The 24,166-nt window shown below is 50.4% G+C and overlaps 3 protein-coding genes and 1 long non-coding RNA gene across 6 annotated transcripts in view; 2 read left to right on the plus strand and 2 right to left on the minus strand.

Moving 5' to 3' along the window:
- DCAF1 (DDB1 and CUL4 associated factor 1) overlaps positions 1-6,748 on the plus strand; it is a 49,064-nt gene extending 42,316 nt beyond the window's left edge. Inside the window, exons 23-24 of one of the 2 annotated variants that reach the window (XM_039558959.1) lie at positions 2,001-2,256; positions 5,762-6,748. In XM_039558959.1, the coding sequence (XP_039414893.1) occupies positions 2,001-2,256; positions 5,762-5,820 (315 nt within the window). In that variant the 3' untranslated portion in view covers positions 5,821-6,748. Of the gene's footprint in view, positions 1-2,000; positions 2,257-5,761 lie in introns of those variants that run through there. The other variant, XR_005602959.1, reaches the window with a different exon arrangement.
- A 4,994-nt stretch (positions 6,749-11,742) lies between these two features.
- Positions 11,743-14,785, minus strand: RBM15B (RNA binding motif protein 15B). The gene has a single exon (XM_010389919.3). It carries the CDS (start codon positions 14,768-14,770, stop codon positions 12,023-12,025), a length of 2,748 nt encoding a protein of 915 aa, XP_010388221.2. The 5' UTR covers positions 14,771-14,785; the 3' UTR covers positions 11,743-12,022.
- Positions 14,786-15,135: 350 nt separating this feature from the next.
- Positions 15,136-19,908, minus strand: MANF (mesencephalic astrocyte derived neurotrophic factor). Its single transcript, XM_039559303.1, has 4 exons — positions 19,747-19,908; positions 17,321-17,448; positions 16,414-16,555; positions 15,136-15,483 (listed from the first exon to the last, which is right to left on the minus strand). Exons 1-4 carry the CDS (start codon positions 19,832-19,834, stop codon positions 15,299-15,301), a joined length of 543 nt encoding a protein of 180 aa, XP_039415237.1. The 5' UTR covers positions 19,835-19,908; the 3' UTR covers positions 15,136-15,298.
- Positions 19,909-19,954: 46 nt separating this feature from the next.
- Positions 19,955-24,166, plus strand: part of LOC120410695 — a 35,982-nt gene continuing 31,770 nt past the window's right edge. The window contains exons 1-2 of one of the 2 annotated variants that reach the window (XR_005603007.1): positions 19,955-20,231; positions 21,004-21,089. This is a non-coding gene — a long non-coding RNA (uncharacterized LOC120410695). The other variant, XR_005603008.1, reaches the window with a different exon arrangement.

Consider the following 24,166-nt stretch of genomic DNA (forward strand, 5'->3'; position numbering starts at 1 on the left):
AGCTCTATGCAACTACATTTCATTTCATCCTGTATTTGAAGGGTGATATTGGTATAAATGCCTTGCCTTGAGCTTGAATTAGAATGTTGATGAAACAGTAAATCAATTTCCAATAAATACATTACATATGAAACATTATCAAATTCAGTAGTTTTGACATTTTGAGTCCTTGTGGACTAGATATTTAGGAAAAGAATACTTTCAGAAATTCCACAGATGTAGAAACAAAGAAGAGACCTAACTAATTTCAGAATCCTTCAATTTTTACCGACATGGACTCTAAATGAATCTTGCAGACAACATACTTTTTTGCCAATGTCTACAGGTGTGTCTCTATCTCCACACTGAGAAACTTCGCTTAATTTTTCTAAGATTTTTGAATAAATTGATATCTCTTTTCTGCTTCAAAATTGTTTAGACAATGAAAAATGAAAATAAACTCTCCTGCCTTTTTGGTTTTTAATCAGCTTTTCAATTCTGACTAGAGTAATAAAATTTGAGACATTGGTCTCTCTGCAGATACTGCATTTAACAAAAATAAATACAAATTATTAAGGTAAAGCTTTTATACTCAATTGAGTATATTTTATAGAAAATTATACCGAGTATGGCACTGCAGTTTAAAACTGTGAACTGCAAGTAAGATACTTCCTCTCCCAGTATGTATACAATTATGTCTGTTTATCTGAGGACTCACTGACTCAAAGTAAAGTTGCAATTGCTTGAAATAAGCACAGGCTTTAATACAGGTTGGCTTTAATATTGTATTTCATATAAGCTCTTTCATAAAGGAAACTATGTAGCAAACCATTGCTTTTATACTGTAATCTGCATTTAATAACACGGCACTTCTGGTCAGCAGTGAAGACTTGGCTGCCTTTTGCAAGTGAAGAAACAATACCATTTACTCAGGCATTTCGTCTTTATTTCTCTTGCCTGTGACAGATGTTGGATTTGTGTGGGTGTGGTGGTTTTTTATAGCACTGACTGAAGAAAAAGTAGGTTGGGGAGATGACAGTAAAGGACTTTCCTCTGTCCCTTTAGATCTGAAAATGCAGCAGTCTAAACAGCTCAGTGGGAGTGTGGTGAGCTTGAGGACCAAAGGAACCCTTGAAGTGGGTTGTTAGATATCTATCTTAATTGCTTCCTAATTTTGCAGAATGTGTCTCCTCCCAAAACAAAGGGGCAATTAGGACTGAAAGAGTTGAGAGCATTCTGTTAGAGAAGCAGGCAGTGACTGAGATGTGCAGGGGATTGAAGCCTTTCTTTCAGTCCTGGAACACCCTGGAGCTTGGCTTGTGATGGCAGTTTGTCTGGAAGAAGGGTAGAACTGTTATAGCTCCTTCCCACTCAGTCTTATCCACTACACACAGATTGCTGGATTTTGTCTGTACAATGAGGAATTCAGTTGCTTTACTGAATGCAAATTCTTATGGTTTAATAGAGAAGGATCTTGATCCACAGGTAAATATCAAAGATGAGACTTCTGAGCTGCCTTGAACAGTCCTGTCATCTGAAGCTGAGTGATTCAGGGATTGGCCTTGGCTGAAAGTATCCTTCCCTACATTTTACACCTCATCCAAATGGGAATGACAGAGACTGAAGGTGCATGTGGCTTGATGTCAAGTGGAGGTTTTGGTCCTGCTGAAACTAAAGCAGTTTGCACAAGACTAGCAACAAAGCCATGGATTAACAGGTCTTACTGCATGTCCTTCTCAAGGGTGCTTTGTGTTGGTGGCCAGTCCCGGAGAGGAGCTTGAGCCAATGGTACCTGTTTGCAGCAGCATTTTGCAGTTAAGACTTTGCAGACCTGCAGGTGATCTGGCATGTGTGATGCTCTGAAGCTGTGGAGAGAGTGCTTAGATGGGTGATGGGAGAGTGTTTATGTTTGGTGGCTGGATATGGGGAGAAGTGAAAACTATAGGTTTTCTTTAATTACTCTTGTTCCATTTTACATGTATCTTAATGTCTGCAATGGACTGTTTTTGCTGTCCTTATAGGAGGAAGAGGAGCAAGAGGAAGAAGATGATGATGAAGATGATGATGACACAGATGACCTTGATGAACTAGACACGGACCAGCTGCTGGAGGCTGAGCTGGAGGAGGATGAGAACAACGAGAATGCTGGTGAGGATGGAGAAAATGACTTTTCTCCCTCCGATGATGAGGAGATTGCCAACCTCCTGGAAGAGGGAGATGAGGGTGAAGATGAAGATTCTGATGCTGATGAGGAAGTTGAGCTGATTCTTGGAGATAGTAAGTGTGTGCCCACCTCGGTGACCTTATCCGCTGCTTAAGGTCCTGACAAAGAGGCAGCATCTAAATTTCCCCTGAAATGACTTAACTGACTTGTCCCTTGTTAGTATGAGTCACAGACCATCATCATGCTTGTTCACCTGTGGCTTCTCTCAGTAATCTGCTGGTAAAAGCAGCTCTTACGTGAGAGAACAACTGTGCATTCTGGAAAAGGAGGTATCTCCTTTCTTCAAGTGCTCCCAGGTGTGTGTGTGTGTGTGTGAGAACTCCATGTGAAGAAGCTTTGTCTGATGGCTTGCCTGTCCTGCCTTTCAAGGGGACACAGGTTTAACTGTTACCTCACCTGTCCTCTCTGCCTCATGTGAGCCTGTAAGGACAGAGAAGCATTTTTGATCCTTGGTGCTGTTCTTTCTCTTTTGCAATTGCTTAAAGTGCAAAGCTAACATGGCATTTCTGACTTCACTTCCTTTATTAGACTATTCTGAAGCTAACATAACTTTTGGAATATAATTTAAATTGTTCTCTTTTGCTGGCATTCCACAAATACAGTGATTTGAAAATATAAAGTGTGTGTATGAGTGTATAAGAAAGAAAGGTCTGAACTTTTTATGTAGCAATAAAATTTGGAAAAATGCTTCACAAGAAAGAAGGTGAGTAGGATAGCATCAGACTTGGGATTTGTGACACCAGATTCTGTTCCCTTTTTTGCAGCACAATTTTTGAGTATGTGTAGCCAAACCATTTAGTTATTTTTAATTTTCAAGCTGTAAAAATGGACGTAATATAGTTACCTTAAGTTAAGGGGTTGGTAAGGATGAGTAATTACGGTGTGCAAGGTGTTTGAAGTCCTGCAGTGATGGGAGATTGGTTCCCATCTCAGCTCTCATATCAGGCTTCCCTGCCAGTGTGCTGGAGGATGAAGCATGGCAGGCCCCACGTTGGCAGTGATGTGGCTGGCAGACTCATCCATGTCTTCTGTGGAAATGTAGCTCAGTCATTTTTAAGGACGTGGCCACATTAGGTTGCCAGAGTTATTCTCTGAGGTCACTCTGCTGTTGTCTAGAGGGAAATAGGTTTATACTGTAGAGCCATAAAGGGTATTTGCACAGCTCAGTCATTAATAGCATATTGCAGTGTGACATTTTGGGATTACAGGGAACCTCTGTGTCCTAGTAGTGGGCAGGATCTTCGTGACACAACTCCACTTGTTTTTCCTTGGGGAATGCAGGGCCAGAAGCTCTTCAGAGAGCACCTGGGGTGCTGTACCTTGAATTGTCCAAGGGGCAGAATGGCCAGGATGTTCAGGCCATTTCAATAACTCTTCCTGGAACAAACGAGGTGCTACTTGACAGGCGTTTCAGGCGTGCTCTGCAGAACACTGTGTTATGAAGCAGCCACATCTGTACATCATTTATGGATAGAGCCACTTGAGCAGAACTTAGATCTGGTATGGCTGTGGAGCTGCAGGCAGCCCATCCCATGGCTGTTAGGTTGCTTAGCAGCAATTTCAGGAACTCAGAGCAGGGAGTGCAGCTCTGCTGGGCTGATGCATGCATGGTCCTTGATGGTTTTGATGAGTGGGGTTCTATGGCAGCTGCTCTGTGATTTCATCTGACTTCTTTCTGTTTCCCCACCCCCCAGCAAAGGACAATTAAAATTTTCCTCTGCTTATGCTTGTTCCAGAATTAAAAGTTGTAGGGGCACTGCCAGCATAGCAAGGACCGATCTGAGGCATGGGGTGCATTTAGAGTGTTCCCTACTGCAGATTCTTGCTGTATTGTGGGTGAACCTCCATAACATACAGTGAGTGTTTTCAAAGCAAAATAATTCAGAGAACAGTTGAAACAGGAGTGAGTGGCATTGGTTGCTATGTGTTCCTTTTTAAAAATAATCCATGGAGAACCTTTAAAGTATGAATTTGTCTTCCTCCTCCTTTGTTACCACCTTGGGGGCATTAGATCTGTTTGTCAAAGCAGTTAATGCATTGTGCAGGTCTTTCAAGAGCTTTTTCCTGGGCGGGCTGAGTGTAATTTTTGAAATGCACATATGGCATAGGATGGAAGAAATACATGGGATTCTCACCAGCAGCATGGCTGACTCTGGATTCTGATTCCTCTTCTGTAATCCAAAATGGCAACTTCCAGGCAGGTCTGTGCAAACTAACTATGCCAAACAGTTAACTGCAGTCAGGTTTACTTGCAGACATAGAGCTCAGAACTGGAAGGTTATGTGGTGAACTGGGGAATAGTGAGGAGATCCTTTCTCAGAGCTTTTCTCTGGGGTTAAAAAAAACCCACCCAACAAAAACCCCCCAAAACTCCAACTTTCTCAGCTTCTCTTCTCCAGAGTTTCTGGATTGGTATCTTGCTTGTGCTTCTTTCCCTCTTACTGTGTAAGTGTAGCTGCTGCAGCAGTGGCTGGTGTTCCAGCAACCCAATGTGGCTGTGGCTGTTCTGGGAGCACTGATGACCCCTCAGCTTAGGCTCAGTCCGATGGATGGTGAGATGGAGCATCCCTTGCTGATCACAGTGGAAAGGCAGCTGGCTGATCTTCAGGGAGGAGGGTTGGGGGAAAGGGTTTGTGCCCTGTTTGCTTGCCTGTGATTTTTTTTCCCCCTAAGGATAGCATCTGAGAAGGGGTGAACCCTCCAGAAGGTCTTTCTTACCTTAACAGGCATTTTAGAGATCCACATTACTGAGATGGCTAAGTGGAAGTCTTGGTGTCTTTTTTTTTTTTTTTCTTTTTAACTATTTTTAACACCCAGTTATCTGCTGCATCCAATGAATTCGCATAAGAAAAAGAACCAACACCACCTCTAAGGTAAGGCAGGAGCCCTCTTGCTGCCAGAGCTGCTACTGCTTCCTTCTTGCACAACTGAGGGAGGAGAGATCTTATGTTTTAAGATAAAAAGCGTGTGTGTATGCGTGTGTGACTGCTTCTGGTAAATCCCCTCATGTCTTTATTCTGCACCACAATGAAGAAAACCAGGAAAAGCACAAATTACAGGTCACCTTTAGTAAGTGACCTGTAGTTAAATTCATTACAGAAACCTTTGAGTTACTAGAGGAAGGTTCTGGTTGTGAATGCGTGGATTGCTTCCACCTTAGTGGGGTGCAACTCACTGCATGAGGAATTACCCTGTGCACATCATGCAGGGGCCAGGCTGGTGGCACTGTCCAGCTGTGAGGAACGACTGCCACATCTGTCCAGCCCCTGGCATGAAGAGTTGTTGCCCTTTGTGTGCAGGAAGTTGTGCAGGCAGCTCTCTGCTGGTGTCCTCCCCACCTTGTCAGGGGAAAAACCTGCCAGCTCATAGAAACTGCACTTGCTAAGCTGCTCTCCTTGAGCCGCTGTTTTAAGCAGGGAAAGAAAGCTCTGGTGCAGATTTCCTGGCTGCTTTTGAGTGGTTTGGAGCACTGATGGTGCTGCCAGGGGTGACCATCTCCTGTGCCTGGGCAAGTGCCTCTGCTGCAAACCAAACATAACCCTCGTGTCTCCTTTGCAGCCGATAGCTCCGATAACTCCGACCTGGAGGACGACATCATCCTGTCCCTGAATGAGTGAGGAGCGGCTGCGGGCGGGGTGTGGGCAGGAGACGACGCTCCCTTCCCAGCAGAAGACCAGAGACCAAATTGGAAACCGACTCTGAGCACCCCAGCCCTACTTATCCTGGGAAAGCCTGAGGATCTCCTGCCGATCCGCTGTGTTGGTTTGAGTCAGTTTGAGGCTCGGGGCTAAGTCTCAATAAAGAGACCTGGGGTTAGGCCTCATTTCTCTCTGCCTTTTTTTTTTTTTTTTATTTTTTATTTTAGGCTGAGATGACTCTTCAAGGAAACTTCTGAAGATATTTCACAATATATTTTCTTTGTATAAAGTTCTTTCCTAAAGAACAGAAATAGTTTTATAAAAAAAAAAAAAAAGAAAAAAAAAAAGGCAAGTGTTCTAGTAAAGAGGGGAGACCTTTGTATTCCTGTAGTACCTTGTTACCATGGGGTAGGTTTGGGGAGAAAAATTGTTTAAAATTAAAAGAAATTAAAATTTATGCAACTACTAAGTGAAATAAGAGGATCATGGTTTCTAATATTGTTGAGGAGTGAGAATATTTTTATTTTAAATATGATTTTATTTTTAAAAAAGAAGAACTACAGGTGTTATACCTGCTAATGCACCAGTGTGTTCCAGATGCTTTTGTCCTCCAGGGAAGAGCCCCTGGGGTGTTTGCTAATGTAGATTTGCGCTGTGATACCAGCTGTAGTGGGAGGCTGAAATCCTGGGTGGGCCTAGTCAGAGCCTGGTGTTCCTGAAGACATGGGAATCTGGGATTGAAGTTTGAGCCCTTTTTCTCCCTCCTGCCCTTTGTGGTTCAAGTTTTTTAATCTTTCTTTCTCTTTTTTTTTTTTCTTTTCCCTCTTGCCCTCTGTGTGGAAACTGCAAATTGAAGGCCTTTTTCTTTAATGTAAAGTGTATTTATTAAAAAATTAAATACAAGTCCTGTCTGTGTGTATGGCTGTGAATTGTAGCCATGCAAAAGCAGTGCTCCATGTGCCTGCAGGGCTTGGCTGAGAGCAGCCAGGTGTAGCTGGAACCTGGCTGCAGTAAGGAAGGGCAAAGGAAACAGGGGTTTGGGAGCTCAGCCTGGCCATGGCACAGCAGCTGTGAGTTCCAGTTCTGATCCCTTGGGTTGCCTGACAGCCTGGAATTCTCAGTGGCAGCCTCACCACTGTGTGGGAGCTGGATGATGCCACTGGGCTGTGGTTGTGTGGGGAGGTGCTCTGGAGCGTCCACTGCAGTTCAGGCAGGGAATTCCCCATCTCCCAGGGTGTGCCAGGAGCTGGGAGCAGCACTGGCTTCCTCTTGTGGTTTGGCATTGCCCAAGCTGCCCTGTGGCTGTTGGGGCAGAGGGCAAATCCTGCTGAGGCATGAGAGGAGGCCCTGCCCCTCAGAACAGGAGGAAGAGATGGCAGTGGAGTGTTTTACTTCACGGTGCAGCACCCAGCTGTGCAGCTTGGGCCTGTGCTCAGAGCTGGCACGTGAGGGTGCTCTCTGCTTGCCTGGACAAGGCCACGACTGTGCTGTTTATTCCCAGGTGTTCAGATAACATCCACTCACCCTTTAAACCTTTCTCTGTTTTGGCCCTTTTCAGAATAGGGTGTGAGGCAGAACAGGGAACTGGAGACTTCTCACTCCTTGACACTCCAACCAGTTTTCCACCAAGAACTGCTCGTTTCCACTAAGGCTCAAGGTCTTACTGCTTGAAGAGGAAGGATTTCCTTTTTAACTGAAAGAAGGGATAGCTTTTTTCCCCTCCAGCATTGCATGTACTTAATGCACTTACCCAGGGCTGCTTGTTAATAATTAAAAAGAAAGGTTCTGCTGCAACTTAAAATGGATAATTGTACCCTACAGAGTCGATAAAGATGAGCAAGTTGTGATTATTACAGCATTTAAGACCAGCAATTGGAGAGCAGCATTCTGATTAAATGAGGGGATTGAAAATCGGATATGCCACCCAACAGCTGTGGAAGTAGCCCCTGCCTTACCAGAAACCATCCTACCCAACTTCACCATAGAAAAATGTGCAGCTCAGGAGGAGGAAAAAAAGAAAAGCATGTACTCAGCTACTGCTTCCAGGGAGAGGCAGTGCCAGCCGTCCATATATTGTTCTGGCATTATATCCCAGCTGTAACTGGCTGCATCTGCTGCTGATTTGGGCCTGGCTGTTTTGGAGAAATTTACCACCTAGTTTTGTGAGACAGAACCAAAACACCTGGGATGGCACTCCTGTGTATGCATTTGACTTGAACCTGAAGTGCTGTAAGTATATGAGCCATCCCTCCACTCCCACACCTGCCCTAACTCCACTGAACAGAGCCAAAGGGAGTGGGTTTGGGCCTTACCCTGTGGGGAAGGAGGCAGGGCCTGCAGGTTACACCCCCCCCCCCCCCAAAAAACTGCTGAAGCAGCCCCCCAGCCCCTATCCCGAGCAGACCTGGCCTCTGAAGGTAAATACACGCCTGGGGAAGCTGCCTGCAGCCCATGCTACTGCCTTAGTTCTGGGGGTCTCACTGAAGAGTGCTGGGGAACAGGTGACTGCACCAACTTGGGTGCAAAGTGGGGTTCAGAACTGGGGACTAGCAGGGATCATTTTGTTTTTGTCAGGCCATAATTCTGCAGCTGCTTGGGAGGGGGAGAATTCTCAGCATTTGGAAAATCACCTGCCACCCTGGCATCATGATTTAATCTATTTAAAAGCATGTTGCTTGGAAAGAATCCTATAATCTTCTGGAATACTCCCAGCACGTGGCTGATGTGGTGCCATACAGTATTTCTTCTATGCAGCAGTTACAGACCCTGGCTTAGGGGGGAAGGAGATTTAAATGTCCTGCCAGCTGGCTAAGACCTACTCCTCCCTCTGCATCAGAGGGGAGCAGGGAGGATGTTGTTTCCTCCCACAATGTGAGCAGATGAGCCCAGCACAGCCTGTGCCCTCTTGTCAGCGTGGTCCTCACTGCTCTGGGACCTGAGTAACTGCTTGGCCCATTTGGTGCACTGCAGCACCCTTCCATGGAACACAGCCTGTGGAATGCCCTGCCAGCACCCTGGGAGGGAGCAGCACATCCCTGCAGGGCTGGGGTTAAAAAATCTCCCACAGGCCAGGGCTGGGAGAGCAAGGTACAAAGCCAAGTGTAGCTAAGGGCAGTGACTGAGGCTCCTCAGCACGGGTTAGAGCGCATCCAGGGCTAGTCCTCATCCGTTTCAGTAGGAAAGACAGCCAGCAACTGCTGTTAAAGAGGCTTTGTAAGACAGAATGTTTGCTGAATGGGTGCTTAGAATAAAAGATGGGGTAGCTCAGTCTAAGCACTAACACTCTCAGACCAGCCCATCCACCATGACACACTCTGTTCCCCCTCTGAGTTTCAGATCACCCCAAGGAGCCAGACACCATTACCCTGCCATGATCACCTTACTGCCCCATTGTACTGGGCTGAAAGGCACCATCCTCCAAAAAACAACCCCCCAGCACTGCCTTACCCAGCACCTTCCAGCATGACCGAGGGGCTCAAGCCTCCCACCCCCCCCTTCTACTCCCCAGAACTGCTGTCCGTCCCAGTTTAAGGCCCAAGGCTTTGATGCTGTAAGATCCAGATGCAGATTTATTTTGCTATAACTGCCAACCCTTTTTCAGGCCTGTTTCTCTTGGAATCAGCCTGGATACATGTGTGAAGGGATGGGATGGTGGACACGAGTCCAGGATGGGGCCTTTGGCCTTGGCACAGTCTGTTAAAGCCATGGTGTGGCTCCCTTGCCTGCTGGGGATCAGGGAAAGCTCAGGTCATTGTGGCAGAGGGATGCTGCTCCTTCTCTCCCAGGTGTCTTTCCCGTAACTCTCCAACTTCTCCTTTACACCTGTTAATTTTGGTAGGAGGGAGATTTGTTGGTCTCACATGCTCACAACCATCAGCCACCTCTCTGGGAACAGAAATCCCATCATTCAACTCTTTGTCTTCTAAACAACCCTCACTATTATTTACTTATTTCACCAGGAAACTGGGAGATGGGGGATTTTGGGCCGTTCCTTGGCTTCGCCAGCAAACAGTCACGGCTTTTATAATTTACTCATTTTTTTTCCTTCCCCTTTCTAGCACTCACACACCATAACACACACAAGGCCATGCCCCAGCACCACGAGCTGCAGCTCCATGCCGTGCCAGCTAAGCAGGCACTTGTACTGGCACCACCTCACCGCCTCAGTGTGCCCGGACACCTCCTAGGCAGGATAACTCCCACAGAAGGCTCTAATTGCTCTAGGACCGGCCACGAGGGGTATTTAATAGCACTTGGTTCGGGTAACACTGAACCGTTACAATTATTGACATTTGGCACTGTCGGGGACTCGGTCTCGAGGGTGGAGTCGGTGTCCCTATAACCGTGTGAAACCGCGGCAGCCCAGTGCCACCAGTACAGCCTGGCTGCTTCGGGCGCTGGAGTTTGCCCCTCTGCTCCCACAGCACACTCCCAGAGCCCTGCTGTTCCCAGTGGAGCAGCCAGCTCCCCTCTCTGACCCCTGCCTGCCCTGCATGGACAACACCCTCCACAGCCTCGGAGCTGCACTCGGGTGCTTAAGGACAGAATAATTTTCTGGGATACGGAAGATGCATCAAGTGAAATGCAACCCCCCAACCCCATAAAACCAACCCACACTTGTTGATATTAATAATGTCCCTACAGCTGCAGGTTAAAAAGTGAAAAATAAAAGCAGCATTAGACTGAGTTATGCTCCCTGCTAAGTGGGTTGTGACACCAATCATACCTGAGAGCTGTTTTAGAAGGGCGTTTGGCAGCCCTCAGCAAGTTGCTGGGTCACAGAGATTGGTGCAAGATAAGTCTGGTTCTCCCACTCTGGTTCTCCCAATTTGTTCACTTGCTTACCATAAGAACAACAAAAAACCACCTGCAAATCTAAAGAAACTTTAAAATGTAACATTTTTAATCCCACACAATTTTCTGTAAGTCTCCTAAAATCTACAGGCATAATTTTAAAAAATAAAAATATCCCCAAACAGAACAGTGTGGATTTTAACTCCACCTTGGACTCATTACCACATCCTTATGGTGCTGAGCACTCAGGGGGTCTGGCCTCCCAACCAACCCCCTCATACCACAGACAGCAAGGGTGATGGATCCAGCCCATTTTAGAGCTCAGATTTGGATCTCCAGTGGTTCCTCTGTTACAGGTTACCTATGGTAACATAACACATTCTCAGCCAGCCAGGTGCATTTCTCTCTTTTTTTTAAGCCTGCAAACAAATCTTAACTTTAGGGGAAAAAAAATTTGCCATTTATCTTTCAATAAAGGATTCCAGGTAGTACAACATGATTGACTGCAAATGGGCACCTTCAGCTCACCAAACACCTTCATGCCCCTGGCTTGTCCACATCTAATATGGGCCCAAAAGGGTTCCCCCTTAAATCACATTTTTTTCTTCTGCTTGTTTTTCCTTTCATAAAAATTGGGAATGTCAACTTTTATGACTGAGACATGTGCCAGGTGCTCTCAAACCTCACAAACTGGAATACAGGGTCCACTCCTTAGCAGCAAACCTTTTGCCAAGTATCAACTAATTTTTTGGTGTGTATGAAAAACACTTTTATTCTTGATCAGGATTTGCTTCCTTGGCAGGCTGGCTTCCTGCAAAGCTTCTATCCTCAAATAGAGACTCAACAGCAAAGCATCCAGACTCAAATTTACGAAATAAAAAGCAAACAGGACAAAAAAAAAAAAATACAGACCCAACCTTTCAGTCTCTGATACAGCATAAAGAACCCCCCTTCCCCTCCACCTTGAAGACACATATAAAGATGAAGGAGGTGCTCAAGGCTGGGATCTGAGAAACTGAACTGGGCTGGGGCCTCACTTGGCCTGGCTGCTCCTGCAGCACAGGGAACTCACCCTTCCTGGCCATAAGAACTCGGATACCGCACAAGTTTAGAAATCCATCAGTGAACAAGGCTTTACTGACAACTTTCATACAGTTAAAAAATAAAAATACAGAACAACAGCGGACAGTGTCACATATTAAAAACGAATAAAATGGGCTCTATTTAAAATTTTAATAGATATTATAGGTATTAAAATTAATTAGAAACTAAAAATCTTACCACTTTGGTCAAGGTGTTTTGAGCCTCGACCAAAATGATCAGCCTTAAAAACAACTGGGCTGTGTGACACACAAAGAAAACATGGAATTTGAAAAGACAGTGTGGGCTAGGCAGTGTCTTTGACTATAACTATCACCATATGTTCTTCTTCTAACTTCCCCAATGTCCTTAGTGCTGACTGGAGGTACTGCTGAGAGAACTCGCAAGGAGGGAACGCGTAAAGCATGCCTGTGCTGTCCCTGCCCTTTGCCCCTCCCACGGGCAGGCTGATAACCCCAGCAGCCTGCTTCTGTTTCAAGTAGGAGACCAGATTCCTGAGAAGCCGTCGCTGCAAGCCAGGCTCTACCACAGGGAAGGTCCCCTCGGCCCCTGCCCCTGCCGGGGCGGACTGGGTGGCCAGGAGCACGGCGTAGCCGTTGGGGCTGCCTTGTTTGATGCGCCGGGTGACTTCATCCAGCTTGGGCTGGTCCAGCCGAAGTCTCTGAGCGATTTTGAGCTGTGTCAACTTCCCGCCAGATGAATGGTCTTTGAGGAGTCCGTTGATGACACCGAGGTCTCCCTCCAGGATGTGCATAGAGGTGGGGAAGCAGCTGTTTTTTAGCACAAGAAGCCCATTCCAAGCAAGTTGCAGTGTCTGAGCATATTCTGATAAATTCTTTAGCTTTTTGGTCTCAGATTTTGGCTCCTCGTGAGTTTTTGATTCCGATTCACCAGTTCGATGATTGCGTTCGCTGTCCCTTTTTTTGGGCTGGGGAGTGTCGGCTGGCTCACGATGGGGTTTCTCCTCGGCCGCGTGACGATTGTTCTGGAGGGAGTTACTCTGCTCTTTCTCGGCTCCGGGGTCTGTAGTGTGATTCTCCTTGCGAGCCCTGTCAGGGCTGCGGTCTAGAGCTGGCCCACTGGCCTTTGTCCTGCTTCTGTCCTCGTAAGGCGAGTGAGTAGTCCTTCCGCGGTCGCTGGAAAGACTCCGGCGTTTCCGCCTCTCTTCCCACGGTTTGGGCACACTGCGGTCACCGTCGCTGCCCCAGCGCTCCCCGCTCCGGCTGCGCACGGACCGGCTGTAGCTCTCCAGGTTGTTCCTGCGTTCAGCATTTTTGGCAGGGCTGGCCCAGTCTGCCTCCACAAAGCTCCTGTCTCTGTCCGAGTACAGGAGGTGCGGAGGAGTCCTATCCCGCACCCTCAAGTCTTGCTCCAGGCTCCGGTGCCGGCTGTACCCGTCAGCCAGCAGCTCGTAGTGCACGGGGAGCGGTGCGGGCTGGTACTGCTGCGGGTATCTCGTCTCTTCTGCTTTGGCAAAATCCACTCGGAGCCTCCTCTCCGGTCCGCCCAAGGGAAAGCCCCTCATCTGCGCGCAGGCGGCCTGGGCAGCGTCCAGGCTCTCGTACTGGATGTAAGCGAAGCTGTCGCCCTTCACGTAGTCAATAGTCCTGATGCTGCCAAAGCGGTCGAACTCCCTGGCCAGGGCAGCCAGGGAAGTGCTGGGGCCAAGGCCCCCCACCCACAGCCGGGTGGTGGGGTTGGCTTTCCCGTAGCCGATTTTGATGGGGTTCCTGCCCACAACGCGGCCTGACATGGCCACCTTGGCCCGGTGTGCCATGTCCAAGTTCTGGAACTTGAGGAAGGCGTAGGCACCGCCCTGGCCGCGTGCGGGGCGCTTGATCACCACCTCCTCGATGATACCGTACTTCTCGAAGGCACGCCTCAGCTCCACCTCCGACACGTTGTGGTCCAGGTTGCCGATGAAGAGGTTGCGGGTGGCTCTCTGGTCATCCTCCGGCATCAGGTCTTCTTCGGCCACGATGGGGTAACTGTACGGGCGGCCGCGCTCGTCGTACAGCCCGTAGTAATCCAGGGCCCGCTCCCGCTCCCGGGAGAGCCCGATAGCGGCCGCTTCCAGAGCGAAGGCGGCGGCGGCAGCGTGGCGGGGCCGTGGCTCCCGCAGCAAGGGGCTGGTGACCGGCGACAGCGAGCGCTGCTTGTATTGGTAGGCGCTGTGCAGGGGCGGCAGGTACCCCAGCGGCTCCGGGGAGGGCGCGGGGGGCGGCGTACGGCTGCGCCGGCCCCCGCGCAAGTACACGGGCTCCACCTTGAGCGGCCGGTCGTAGAGGAGCAGCTGCCGGGCCCGGGCGTGCCGGCGGGCGTCGCGGGCATCCCCGGGGTGTCGGAAGTTCACGTATGCGACGCGGCCGAGCTCGGGCGTGTGGGAGAGCTTGACACTGATGTCCCCGGCGCCCCCGCCCGCGAAGCGCTGGAAGAGGCGGAACAGTCCGTCCTCCAGCAGCTGGTCGGGCAGGGCCGCGCTCAGCCCGCTCACCAGCAGCGTCTTGTACTCGCAGGAGCCGGGCGGCTCCCCGGCCAGCCCGGCCGAGCCCCCGAGCGGCGCCAGCAGCAGCGAGGGCGCGGCGCCCGGCGGCGGCCCGGCCAGCAGCAGCGACGGGGCCACCACGGCGCCCGGCAGCGCCTTGGCCTTGGGCACGCCGAGCGCCCGGGACGAGGAAGAGGAGGAGGACGAGGGGGCGGCCTGGCTGCCGCCGCGGGCGCCCGAGGCCGAGCCGCTCCCCGCCGGGCGGTGGTTGGAGTCGCCGCCGCCGCCGGCGCGCTCATCGCCGCGGTGGCTGCGGGAGCTGGAGCCGCCTCCGCCGCCGCTGCTGCTGGTGGTGGTGCCGCCGCCGCCTCCGCCGCCGCCGCCGGGCGTGGACTTGTCCCGGCTGCTGCGGGAGGCGCCCGAGCTGCGGTGCGGGCCGCGCCGGCTGCTGCTCTCGCGGTCGCGGTCGCGGGGCCGCTTGGCGGCGGCGGCCGCGCGTCCGCCCGCGGCCCCCGGCGGGCTCGAGTCGCGGTCGCTGCCGCGCTTCATCGCGCCGGGCCCGCGGCTCAGGAGGCGCCTCCGGCGGCCGCCGCCATCTTGGACAAAAGGGAGCGAAGGCGGCTCCGGCCGCCGCGCCGCGCGGGCCCTACGTCATCGCCCCGCGCGCGCCGCGCCGCAAGCCGGCGTCACGGGGCCGTGACGTCACGCAACACTTCCCGCCGCCCGCGCGCGACAGCGGAGCGGCCAATCAGGGCGGGCGGCGAAGCCCCGCCCCCCCGGCGGGCTGAGGGAGCGCGCACGGTGCCGGTCCGCGGATGGAGCGAGGGCGGGAAGGACGGGGGAATGTCGGGCCCCGGCAGGTGCGGGGTGTGGCGGGGGGGTGTGGGTCCCGTAATCACGTCACACGGCACGGCTCCGCCCGGTACACACCGGCGAACTTTAATGAAAGTCCCGTACAAAGCGCGGGGCCGGGATCGCCCCACAGAGCCTCGAGGTCGCCCCTCACAGTCCCCTTGCAGCCCCGGTCTCGCCCCTCAGAGCCCCGGCATCGCCCCAGGGTCGCCCCGGTCTCGGCCCTCAGAGGTCTGCCCGGGCGCCGGCCGCCCTCGGCGCGTACTTGGGCATCAGTTCGTGGATCCTGCGGATGAAGTCGGACTTCTCGGCACAGCCCTTGCACACCTCGCCCCAATCATCCAGGATCCGCCGCAGCTCCTTGACACGCAGCTTGCGCAGGTCGGCGGTGCTTAGGTCGATCTGCTTGTCTGCGGGGAGAGCAGAGCTGCGCTCAGACACACCAGGTGGGCGAGGAAGCCAAAACCCAAGAGGGAGAGAGGTGCCGGGGGTGGAAGGAACGTCTAAGTAAGGTTTTGGACAGCGATAAGGCTCTTAATGCTAAAAACTACTGGAAGACAGAAAGCTTGGTTGCAGTTTAGATGCAGGAGTTCCACAATAGCCCTGAAAGACCCTTATTGTACGACCAGCAACACTTCTCTTCCACTGGATAAAAGAAATGTAGCAGAGTGATTTCAAGGGAAAGATAAGAAAGTGACAACAACAAAAAGCTTTTCAGGAAGCAACATGGCCTTAGTAGGAGAAATGAGAAGTATAAAGACCCGCAATCCAAGGGGTGTCTCCAGGGGATGTAAGGGCAGTGACAAGGGAAAGCAGAAGGAGGCATTTCTATGCCTGTTTTTTGTATTAAGTCTTTTCAGGTAGAGGAGTCATCTAGGAACATGAGAGTTCAAGGAAGGTGATGAGAAACAGAGTGTGGAATGCTCTGAGGAGAGACTAGAGGAGGTGAGAAAGCATCATTTATCACCCTGCTGCTGGGAACAGGAGAGCAGCTGGGACTGCAGAGCTCAGCCAAGGGCCTGAGCCCCAGGCTGTACCACACACCCTCCCAAACACGACATTCCAAACAGCAATGTGAGCGCAGCAGTGCTGCTACACCTGGGAGTTAGTTATTCCAGGGCTGATCAGAGTCCCTGCAGAAGCCAAGAAGGGTTAGCAGCCAACAGTCTTACCTAAGCATCTCCATAAAACTCTCTAGGATGTTCATGGAGAGCAACCCAAGTTGTGCAACCTAACTACGCTACAGAACTCAGGATTGAGTAGTTGTAGGATGTTGCTTCACCCCCAGTCATCCACACCCCAGCAAATCATGGGCATTTCCTCTTGTGCAGGCAACTCACCGTATTTTAGTTCACAGATCTGACTGTCTTTCTTCTTTAGCTTCTCACAGATCTTTTCCACAGGGATGTGGTGACTCATGGGCTTTGATACCTCGTTAATGATTTTGGTGGCTGCATCACTTGTGGCCCCAATGTAATAGCACTAGAGAGAAGAAAAGAGTGAAGTGGGGATGCATGGAAAAAAAGCTTCTAAAAGCAGAGTTTTCCATCCCTGTCCTCATCTGGTTTTGCAGCTGGATGTTTACTGTTACAGAACCTCCCCAAGGGACTGCTAGAGCCAGGCAAAAGGAGCCTAACTGAGCCCAGGATAGTGAGCAGGTGTTTTCCATTGCATTGATTTTACAGCTGCTGAGGCTGGTGGTCTCATTTCTTAACTTCATAAAAACTGAACAGGATTAGGACTAAAGTCTTCTTCATTCAAAGAAACTCTCTGGAGTGTTCCCCCTCTGCATGTCAGATGGTATTTCTGTAGCTCTCTTCCTTGGGGCTCTTCATTCACAAATTGCCTCTGGTTTTATTTAGGGCAAATTGGTTTTCCTTTAGTTTTCATCTAAACAGCCAAAGAGTATAAATATTTTAACAGCTTATACAGCACCCCAAATACCACTTAAGGGACAGGGAAGCCCTACAGCAAACAGAAGCTCTGTAATCTCCAGTGCTTCAGTAACAGTGAGACACAGGGCCAGCCAGTCCAATCACTGTTGACAGGATGGTGTTTTTTTACCTTTTTTTTTTTAAGGTGAAGAGGTTGAACTCCTCAAGTCCTCTCTTATAAAAAATACAGGACGAACTGTGGCCACAGAGCCAGGAGAAACAGCCCCTGCTGGGAAGCCATATCATACAAACTCAGAAGCCACAGTTTCCCCTCATTTGCAGGAGGCAAATATTACTGAATCCCCCTACTTACCAAGCGGTTCTCTTTGCCCTTTGCTTCTTTGCAGGATTTCAAGAGCTCCTTTTCAATACTGGAAGGTGTGAATTCAATGTCGTTGTCCTTTAGACTCTGGTAGAACCTTCCCAGGAATGTGACACACACTGGAAGGGAAGATGGACGGAGTCATCAGCCAGAGCAGTAATCTCATGGCAGCTCTTAAAGGACACTTGTAGGGAAATGGAATAGGGGGTTTGGATAACAGAACTTTCCTGAATCTGCATTAGCAGCCAATGACTTCACCCATGTTTCAAAAAGTCATTCAGAGCATAATACATGAATCAACAACACACCCTGGTACTTTCGGTGGGTTTGTGACAATCTGAGAAATGAGATCCATGAAGTGTCCAGGGGCCTCTGTGCACTGTCCTGAGTGAGCACAGGATTGTACGATGGATTCAAACCCAGGCCCATGCAAAAATGTAAATTTAAATTTGTCTTGCTGCTTTGGGAAGCAATTTATAAGAACATGGGTGTTCAAACCCAGTGCTGATAGAAAACCAACTCTGTACATAATCCTCTGAGGCTCCCTGTGTGCTGACTTCAGTAACAGGGTATCACTGATTACCAGGCTGCTCCAGCTGAAATTACTTCCAAGAGAAAGAAATGTGATCCCATGCTATGTCCACATGGCACCTTTCTCTTTTCATTTCCACAAGCTTCTGATGCCGTTTCGGATGGAAAGAGGGAAGAGTCTTAGACATAAAACCACTCCCACAAGTGCAGCTGCAGTTGAGAGGACAGATCCAAGTTCCTGCCTGTGGGAAGGGCTGCACAACTTGGTCACCACTCCTTCCCTTGGCAGCAGTCGCTCTGCACGTGCTCCAAAGCGCAGCAGCCCCGTGTATGGCTGGGAAGGAGGGCAGACAGCCTGCGGGATGACTGAGGAACACCCCGAGTGTCAGATTTTGGTCGTCCTGCTGCTCACAACTCATCTGTGGACATCAGCATCACCTGGACCGAGCACTCTGCAGCCCCACCAATTCCTGCTCAGCAGCTGGGGATTCTCATACCTTCCTGTGCAAGACAAGTGCCAGGAACCATTCTGCCTCTAGGGAACAGGTGAGTTATGCCTTTTATGGGATTTGTTTACCCCAGCAGGAAGGGACTGGCAAATATTATTGTCATTAGCAACTTGTGTTCAACTCAGAACACAATGCATGGCACAGTGATTGGGCAGGACAGGAAATGGAGTATGGCCATCACAGAACTGAGCAGAAACTTTATATTAAAACTAGAACTAATTATAAGATGGGCCATTTTGGAAAACATTTTTTGTATGCATACAGCACCCTTATTTACCTCCCACCAAGCTGTCCCCAGTCACAGACACACTGATGTCCACTGTAAGCTGTCATGGAAGTGAAAACCTTGGGAAGAAAAATCTTGCTGCAGGCAGTGACACTGATGGCCGTAGTAGGATAGAAACAAGTTCCAGTCTCGTGCTGGGACAGCAGCTGGAAGTTTTGATTTATTCAGTTCCCTCCCCTCATTCTGTCTTACTGTAGAGAAAGGATATTAGTATCCCAAACTCCCAACCAGCTACTAGAGCCCCACCTCAAGTTCCTCTTGCTTCACTTGGGGAATCTGTTCAGTTCGCTGCACAAGAGCAGCTTAATTTGCTGTACAGCTCAACAGGTTCCACCCCCGAGGCGTTTGTATTTCCGTGGTACACAAAGGGCCCGACTTGATTTGGATCAGCTGCTCACGGCTCCCGGCTGTGCGCACTGAGAGGACTCCGAGCACTCCGTGAACGTAAATACTGTGATGACTAACGGGGAAGTCCCGGCGAGGTCCGGATGAGTAACCTCACTCGCGTTCTCCTGCTCCCTTTGCCCTGGTCACCGTCACCCGGCCGGGACAGCCGGCGGGAAGCCCTGCCCCGCCAGTGCCGAGATGCGACAGTGCTGATCTCCCGGCCTGGAGACGGTCCGGTGTCCCGGAGTCGTCGCTCCTCTTTCCCGTTGGTACTCTACCGCTGACCCCGTGGAGAGGGACCGGCAACTTCCCGACAGAGTGCAAGACCCTCGGAAGGGAGATCCCGTCCCGGGAGCGGGGCACGGCTGGAAGCCCCGCCCCACCTGCCCCACGGGCTGCCCGGCGCACCGCCCCGGCACCGGACACCCCCGAGCACCGCCCCGGCACCGGCCGTCTGCGATCGGTGCCCGGCCCGGCCCGCCCGCACTTGGCCAGACTTGGGAGACTTTTCCTGCCGCTGGAGGCAGCGCTCCCGCCGGCCCGGCCCAGCCCCGGCGGCCGGGCTGTCACTCGGGGCTGTCACAGCCCCAAGGCTGCTCCGCGTCCCGGCCCCACAGACCGGCGGACGGGCCAGACAGCGGGAGACGGCGGCGAGGAGCGGCCTCCCCCCGCCGTGCCCGCGGGCCGGGCCCGTCCGCACTCACCCTCGCAGTCCCCGTCGCGCAGCGCTCGGCCACCGGCCGGCAGCAGGAGCAGGGCCAGCGCCGCGCAAAGCCCGTGGGCCGCCCGCATCCCGCCTCGCCCGGCAGCGCCCGCCGCACCGGCACCAGCGGCACCACCGCCCCGCGCCGGCTGCCCCCGCCGCCGCCGCCGCCCCATTGGCCCGCTCCCCGCCCGGCCGCCACGCTCTCCGCTCCCATTGGCCGCGCCGCCACCGCCACGGGAGAGTTGGCGGCCGCTGATTGGCGGGAGGCGGCGGAACGCCGGCGCGCGCCGCGGGTCCCCGCCCCCCTTCGCTGCCATCTTTGTTAAGGGAAGGGCGCTCGCGCGCGCTCCCTGACGTCGTCGCGGGCGCCATCTTGGAAAGGGGCAGATCCTCACACCTCTGGGCGGGCGGGGCCGCCCTGGGCCCGGGCTCCGCCCCCCACCCCTCTCCCGGCTGTGGCGGGGCGGTGTGCGGCAGCGCGAGGTGAGGCTGAGGGGTCGCTCCAGACCTCCGGGTATCGTGGAGTCGGTGGGGTTGTGTTTGGGTGCCCCGGAGGTCGGCGGGGCAGAGGAGCCGCCTGGGCCTGTGGGATGTGTGTCCCGTGAGGGGTGGGAGTGGCAGGGACGGGCTCAGTGCCAGCACGGGCGCCGCCCGTCACCGGTGGCTCTGGGTACAGCGTGTGAGGTACAAGGACTGGATACTTTGAGGTGGGACAGCTGAGAGGTCAAAATAGCAACTTGTGTACACTTATTTCTGGCTTCTTGGGTGGGTGTTTTTGCAGAAAGAATTTGTTTGTTTGTTTGTTTAATTCCAACTTAATATTCTAGTTGCTCGGCCTATCACGTTTTGTTCAGGGACATGGGGGGATTCTTGGGGTTCTGTGCCAGGGCCAGGAGTTGGACTTTGGTGATCCTTGTGGGGCTTTTCCAACTCAGAATATTTTATGATTCTGTTCCAAAAGCCCTCACAGTTTGTGCTGTTAACTGCCTTCAACAATCCCCAACACTGTGAGTTTATAACTGAAATCCCCTTGAAGTTGGGAGAGGAGCACACATCTGCCCGTAGCTCCTTGTGCAGCTTTACATATAACTTTAGCATATCCTGGGATATCATTCCAGCGAAAGAAGGGAGAGGCAAAGTCACACAGCCCTGTACTGCAGCAGGGGAGCCTCCATGTAGCTCGGTGGGCTCTCTTGCACAGGCAGGCTCTTGAGGCAGCCTGGTGGGGCAGTGCCTAATCAGAATTTTCTTGCAGGTCATCAGGTGCAAGTGATAAGCCTGACGAGGTGACACAGTCAGTGTGGGTAGGAGGAGCACCTGATTCAGTAAAGGTCGCAGCAGGTGAGCAGTAATTAGGACACTAATTGCCAGAGTACATTATGTGTTTATTAGGAGAGGTGGTTTTGCACATTTCTAGAGCTTGTTATCTCTATGTGTTTATTAAGATCGGTACTAATATTATTAAGTCAGTCCGTCATGATTCCCAGAATTACTCAGTATCAGAGTATTTTATGAAGATTATTGACTTTTCTAAGCTTACGTTGATTGCCCACTAAAGTCACTTAGCTGTGCAGAGAAGTGGTGGCTTAAAGTGGCCTTGTTTCTTATCAGGATAGTGGTCAAAGGAACTGTGACATGAAGTGCCTTCTTAATTAGTTGGAAATAGGGCTTAAACTTAGAATTGGGAGAATTTAGGAGGGTCACGATAAGGACAGAGTTTACCTACCAAAATAGTGCAGTTATGAAACATGTTCAAACAGAGCAGGAATTTTATACATTTTTATGGAACTGGAGAGGAGTGATTTTATTTGGTTTTGGATTGGGAAGTGAGCCCCTGTATTTCAATATGGGATCCTCAAATGGGTCTGAGGAAGAACTCCTATTGATTTTTTTTCCTTCTTTTTATTTATAGCTTATGTTTTAGCAGCTAGAATGGATTCCTCACATTTTAGTTTGTGCTTCTTTCTGATCCATGGTGAGGTTTTGGGGGCTCTGTTCGTTCCACCCTCTAGGCTCTGTCTCTCTGGAGCATTAGGGATTTGTCCTGTCTGAGACCTGGGTGATGGACAGCTTGTGCTGGTCCTTACTGTTGTTTCTTCCTAATATCCAGTCTAACCCTGGTCTTTGTCAGTGTGAAGCCACTCCCTCATGTTCTGTCACTCCAGGGCCTTGTCCAAAGTCCCTCTCCCGATCTCTTGGACCCCCTTTAGGCACTGGAGGTGCTCTAAGGTCTGCCTGGAGCCTTCTCTGCTCTGGGCTAGTCAGCCAATTGAGTGGGCAGGAGAGTTAATTTGGCTTGGTGGATCTGTGGGGATTGGAGTTGTTGGGAAGTGAAGGTCAATAGAGGACGTTCCTGGCTGCTGTGGGGGCTGGAGCTGTGCTGGCTCTGCCGTCTGAGAACACAAATCTCTTACAGCAGTGGGGGGGATGAGGGGGCTCAGCCTCAGGTGTTGGGCTGCGAGGACAAAGAAGTGGGTTCTGTCAGGGGGGAGGGGAAACAGTTTGGGAAAATGTAATGCAGTACTGCTATGAATGAATGCTGAATAGAAGATGAAGTGTAATAGATCTACTACTCCAAATTTGGGTTTAATTTATGTGGGATTGACAGTAAAGCCCATCAAAATGGAAAAGTGGTGTGTGAACCTTCTTTTAAGATGCCTGAGCTCGGAGCTCTGCCTTGTGAACTGTCTGGGTCTCTGTATCCATGGCTTGTTAAGAATCATCTACAAATGGAGGCATATTTATGCATAGGCTGTAGAAGGCTGAATCTTTTATCAGCCAGGTTAGAGTCATTTCTAGAGGTTTAATTTCTCCTCTTATCAGCTTTGCAATGAAATTCATACTGAGTCGGACAGGTCGTATATTGAAACTGTGCTGAACTTTTCTTATTTAGATAAGGAGAGGTATTTGGACATGGGATTTAGATTTCAATCTGACTAGTGTCAGCTTAAATAAAGTATTGGACTTGCACTGAAAAAAATTGTTCTGTTGCCTTTAACAGAAACTAGAGTATTTTTTTAACTCTTGTTTAAAGCTGAGGGCTTCACACATCTTTAGTTGCGCCAAAATACAGTTTTTATTTCTTGTGCTTGGTTAATAAATAGTTTTTATCTGAATAAAAAATATTTACTTAACTAAGATTTAATAAGCTGGCTTAGGAACAGTCTCAAAGGGTCTGACTGACGATAGGGTAGAGGGTCTGGAACATAAGTCCTAGGAGGAGTGGCTGAGAGTACCAGGATGTTTAGGCTGGAGGTCTTAACAGAGTCTACAGCTACCTGAAAGCCAGGTAGCCACGTGTGGGTTGGCCTCTTCTCCCAGGGAACAAGCTACAGGAGAAGAGCAAATGGCCTCAAGTTGTGCCAGGGGAGGTTCAGGTTGGATATTAGGAAAAAATTCTTTACTGAAAGGATGGTTAAGCACTGGAAGAGGTTTGCCCAGGGAAATGGTGGAGTCACCATCCCTGGAAATGTTCAAAAACCAAGTGGACATAGCACTTCAAAATATGGTTTAGAGGGCATAGTGGTATTTAGTTGAAGGTTGGACTTGGTGATCTTGGAGGTCTTTTCCAACCTGAATGATTCCATGATTCTGTTCTATGACTGACACAGTCTTCTTCAGGCATCAGGTGAACATTTTAGCTAAGTCACACTTGGATATTTTAGAGGCACTGAACTACCAAGTTACATTTTCTCTTCTCAGTATTTTTATGTGGTGTGTGCAAAGGTTGCCTTGGCAGTCCATGTACATCCTGGAGATGAAGAGTCAGACTTGCTGCTAAATGTCTGTTAAGACAGGTTTCAGAAAGTTTTCTTGTTGGTTTGTCAAGACATGAAATGAGTTATTTTGCCTCCTGTACAATGACTGGGTTTATTAGTGGTAATGGAAGAAAATTTGAGATTAGGAGCATGTAGAAGTCACCATCTGAATTCCCAAATCCTGTGTTCCTACACATCTTAACTACTATTCTTTCACATGTATTCTGTTAAAACGATTGGTATTTAAGTACTATTGCAATAAAAGAGCAGCAATCTTTTAGGCAGTGAGATAGTGGTGGTTTAACCTCAGCTGATAACTAAGTGGCACACAGCCACTCCACAGATGTCCTAGAGGAGAGCTAATCCCATTCCCTTTGTCTCTGAAAGTATTGCCCCAAAAATGTGCCTGGCCTGGGGCTGTTGCAGGTGCCATGTCCATCTACCTGACCAGACCAGGAGGGGGATGTGCCTGCTGCTTGCTTCAAGAAGTTATTAAATAACACACTGTCAGCTAAAAGAGTAACATGGAAGCTGTTCCCTCACACACGAAGTCCTTTTGGTTGCCCCCCCATTTTTCTCATCCACACAAAGGTGGGAAGTGAGGGCTGTTCCTTGTCTCTTGTGAAGGTTTGGAGAGCCTGAGGACAGCCCTGCCTCGAG

Source organism: Corvus cornix, chromosome 12, assembly GCF_000738735.6.
Source record: "Corvus cornix cornix isolate S_Up_H32 chromosome 12, ASM73873v5, whole genome shotgun sequence".
NCBI lineage: Eukaryota > Metazoa > Chordata > Aves > Passeriformes > Corvidae > Corvus > Corvus cornix.

Coding starts and splice junctions, on each gene's coding strand:
- RBM15B (XM_010389919.3), bottom strand. CDS start 14,770: ATGAAGCGCGGCAGCGACCGCGACTCGAGCCCGCCGGGGGCCGCGGGC.
- MANF (XM_039559303.1), bottom strand. CDS start 19,834: ATGCGGGCGGCCCACGGGCTTTGCGCGGCGCTGGCCCTGCTCCTGCTG. Junction 16,556..17,320: donor AGGGCAAAGAGAACCGCTTG/GTAAGTAGGGGG, acceptor TCTTCTCTCTAG/TGCTATTACATTGGGGCCAC. Junction 15,484..16,413: donor GATCTGTGAACTAAAATACG/GTGAGTTGCCTG, acceptor CTCTCCCCGCAG/ACAAGCAGATCGACCTAAGC.